The sequence below is a fragment of the Nicotiana tomentosiformis genome, chromosome 8 (assembly GCF_000390325.3).
Source record: "Nicotiana tomentosiformis chromosome 8, ASM39032v3, whole genome shotgun sequence".
In the NCBI taxonomy this organism is placed as follows: Eukaryota; Viridiplantae; Streptophyta; class Magnoliopsida; order Solanales; family Solanaceae; genus Nicotiana; species Nicotiana tomentosiformis.
In genome coordinates, this window is record NC_090819.1 from 120,044,024 (window position 1) to 120,048,098 (window position 4,075).

The 4,075-nt window shown below is 33.5% G+C and overlaps 1 protein-coding gene across 1 annotated transcript; it reads left to right on the top strand.

The window, feature by feature from the left end:
- Positions 1-846: 846 nt before the first annotated feature.
- On the top strand, positions 847-2,478 carry LOC104086818 (uncharacterized). The gene has a single exon (XM_009591163.3). The coding sequence runs from the start codon at positions 847-849 to the stop codon at positions 2,476-2,478; it is 1,632 nt and encodes a 543-aa protein (XP_009589458.1).
- Positions 2,479-4,075: the final 1,597 nt, after the last annotated feature.

A 4,075-nucleotide genomic window follows, 5' to 3' on the forward strand; every position in this document is an offset into this window, starting at 1 on the left:
ACCATTCCCCACGCAACCTCTTTGCTCCCCTCATTCTCCTCTATCCTAAAATGCCCTTCTCCAACTTAAAAAAGGGCTCTGAACCTCATTCTTAGGATTTATCTCATATATATACAAAGAAAAAAGTTTGTATTATCAATGTATTTTAATCTGTTGTAGTAGATAATGTGCTTATATTCATGTCACTAATTTCATAAGACTATTACTTATAAATTGTGATTATCTTTTAGATAATCTTTGATACTGTTATTTTCTTTGTTTCGAAAAGATTGATACTATTTTCTCATTAGCCTGTTTCAAAAGATTGATACCTTTCAATATTTTCTTAATCGGAAGCATTTATAGCTCTACAAATACTATGACAGTTTTAAAAGTTTTATAGTCACACAAATGTTATGTCTTATTTAAGACCACATATCTCAAAAGTCTTTCTTTCTTTATTAGAGTCTGTAGCAAGTCAAACTATGACAATCTTATTTAAACGGATATAGAAGCAAACTCTACCTCTTACCCTTTATCATACAAGGAATAACATATGCTACACTAAATTCTTAATGAATATATGAAAAAATTTAAAATCTACTACATTTCAAGAAAAATGAGTATTTTAGGAAAAGATTATTCCAGAAAAGTATTTCCTATCATACAAGGATAAGATTGTCATAAGAGTGGAATAGTTAAAAAAAGAAAAGAAATAAAGCATAGCTTGAAATCAGGTCACTCCTTCCAAAACCTTTCTTCATCACTCTCTCCTTTTCTATACTTTTCCTTGGCACTAAGATTTCTCTCATCCCTTAACATAAAACAAGATCCAAAACAAACACCAGTCTTCCTCTCTATCCTTCAATGGGAGATAATACAGCTCCTCACACCCCCAAAAAACAAAAGAAACTAGACTCTGAAGTTCAAGCAAACCATGCAAAACATAGTAAGTTCTATAATCATTTTCTTTTCAAAGCTTCCCTTCTTGTGTTTTTTCTAGTTGTACTTCCACTTTTCACTTCAGAAGCTCCTGAATTCATTAACCAAACTCTGCAAACAAGAAGTTGGGAAGTTCTTCAGCTAATATTTGTTGGTATAGCTGTTTCATATGGCTTATTTAGCAAAAAAAGTAATGAAAGAGAGAAGGAACATACCTCAAAAATTGATAATGCTCAATCATATGTATCTGGATTACTTCAGGTTTCATCTGTTTTTGATGATGAAGCCGAAAGTCACGACGAAAACAAGGTACAAACTTGGAATAATCAGTACCATAGAGGTAATAATCCAGTAGTAGTAATTGCTAAAGAAAGTCATGGTTTTAATGAACAAAGAGCTGTTAGTTCAAAAATTGGTGAAAAGCCTTTGCTTTTACCAATTCGAAGCTTGAAATCTCGTGTTCTTGATCCTGATGTAGGGGAAGAATCTAATGAAAAATCTAATATTGGTTTAAAGGGTTTCTCTAGCAATGTAAATAAACCAAGAAATGGGGATTTTGTAGTGTCAAGTCCTAAGAAAATGGTGGAGAATATAGAGGAAAATGTTGTCCGTCCATCGCCAATTCCTTGGAGATCAAGATCAGCAAGAAATATGGAGATTAAAGAAGATGAAAATAATAATAATAATCATCCCCTTAAATCTCTATCTCCTTCAAAAGAGAATCCTGGATTTAACAAGATTGAACCATTTTCTTTAAGATCTCAATCCTTTAGATCACCTAGGCCTAATACTTCACCAATTAATCTTTCTCCTTCACAATCCTTTTCATCTTCAAGAAAATTGTCCCCTTCACTTTCCTTTTCATCTGAATCACAAGCCAAGATTGTTGAAGATGTAGTTAGAAAGAAAAGCTTTCGCAAATCGACTCCTCCTCCTCCTCCTCCTCCTCCACCTCCACCCCCGCCACCTCACTTCTATTATAAGAATTCTCCTCTGATGAAATCAAGCTCTAGTGTTAGAGATGAAAATGTTTCTACTGAGAAGGAACTGCTGAGAAGCATTAGGAGTGTGCCAATGGTATCAACTGGCAATGAAAAATTCCAACCTCCAAAGAAAGCATATTCAGGGAAAGAATTGAGGCCATTCATTGGTAGTGCACGAGCAAAAGAATATGGTGAAGAATTCATAGCAGAAGAAGTTGAAGAAACTATTGGATTCAAGAGAGGATCAACTGATAAACTGATGCATGAAAGTTACAACTTTGGATCAAAACCAGGATTTATGGAGTTCCCACAAGAAGAAAATAAAGAATATGTTGAGAAGTTTCTTGTGGAAACTGATCATGAAGATTCGGAGACTGAAAGTGAAGATGATTACTTTGAAGAAAATCCAGAGAAAACAGAAGTTACAACTCAGAGTACATATAGTGATGAGGGACCAGATGTTGACAAGAAAGCTGATGAGTTTATAGCCAAATTTAGAGAGCAGATTAGGCTTCAGAGAATTGAATCAATCAGAAGATCAGCAGGACAACCTGCTAGAAACCTTGTAAGATAACCTTGTTCTATTTAAGGCGATCAAATTCACCTTATTTAGTTATATGGTTGACAGTTTCATAAGAGAAGTTTTCTTTTCAGTTTCCCTATTTATACATCCTGAGTTTTCTGGTATACAGAGATTTTAGCATTGTAATTATAATGTAATTACCTATGCTTCCTCCTGTAACTGATTTGTTACCATGAGGCTTCGTATTATTATTATTGGCGGGGCCGGATTTATGGGGCGGAAGGAGGTTCGTGGTGAACCCTCTCACCGGAAAATTACACTGTACGTATAAGGCAAAATCCGTTTATAGTATATTTTGAATCCTTTTGATACGGTCCAAAATCATATCTCAATGGTCAAGAGGTTCAAAACCTTTCTTTTTCGAACCCCCTTAGTAAAACGAAGATGTCTGATTATTCCATGTTATATTCTGATTATAAGTTCTGACTTTCCAAAATGTGATGTTGGCTTTCAGTTCTTGCATGTTTTTAATTTACGCTGCATTCTAGCTTAGGCGAGCAGCTTCGATGACACTCACTAGCTTTCACTCGAACTATATATACATATATTGAAAAAGAAACTATATACTATTATAAATCACATATATTCTGGACCAATAAATTTTAAATTCTGAATTCGCTTATGTTCTTGAGACGTCTTGCGTTAGTTTACTAAATGGTTTCATATTAAACATGTACCAAGACCATCCAACTCAGGACTTTTGAAGTGCATTTTTAAAAATGATTCAGCGTCTTTTAGTTGCTTTACACTTATATGTTTAAGAGTAAGGAAATTCTCGAAAAGTTATGATCTGTCAATGAGTACAGATTACTGTTTCCATCTCTTTGATGAAATTATCCCTAATCAGCGAGCAACTGATACCATCTTTTTTGAGTTGAGAGTCTTATCAGAAATAGCTTCTCTACTTTCACAAGGCAGCTGTTTGATCCAAAATTTAGATTTAGGTTTAAACAATTAGATTTAATAAAATAGAGGTAATCTTAATCAATATTAGCGTCCAAAAGATATTTTAACTGATTTTGTAGTATGATGATATATATATTACTTAGCTAATAATGAATGATGATAACACTAGCAATATTCAATGACCAAAAAGAAGGGGATAACATTAAATAAAAATAAATAGCAATTAATGACATGTAAGTAAATAATAATGTGAGAGTCACCCGAAAAGAGTAAAATGTATGGATATTCTTTCTGACAATGATGAATGATTGATAAGCCTTCGAATGTTCAAATTGTCGTTGGATCGAGTGGAAAACTTATGCAAGAATCTTACGGAAAAGGTATATCTTGTATGTTTGCAATAAAAACAGATTCTATAGAGAAAGTCAATGTATTTTCTTACAAGTGAATATTTTATGTCCCCTATCCTTATATCTCTTTCTATTTATAGGGAACATATGCCTAAAATCCCTAAGAGTACAGTACAAAAAATATCCACTAAAATATCTTTTTAGTGTCTTATCCTAAAACTAGCCATTATTTACTCTATCTACGATGAAAGCTCGACCTCAACCTAGATCTTCGATGAGTCCTCGACCTTGATCTTCAATAACTCATCGGCTCTGCCCTTCATCTCTTAAGA

Bases quoted from the DNA above. Each gene is read 5' to 3' on its own strand.
- LOC104086818 (XM_009591163.3), top strand. From the start codon at position 847: ATGGGAGATAATACAGCTCCTCACACCCCCAAAAAACAAAAGAAACTA.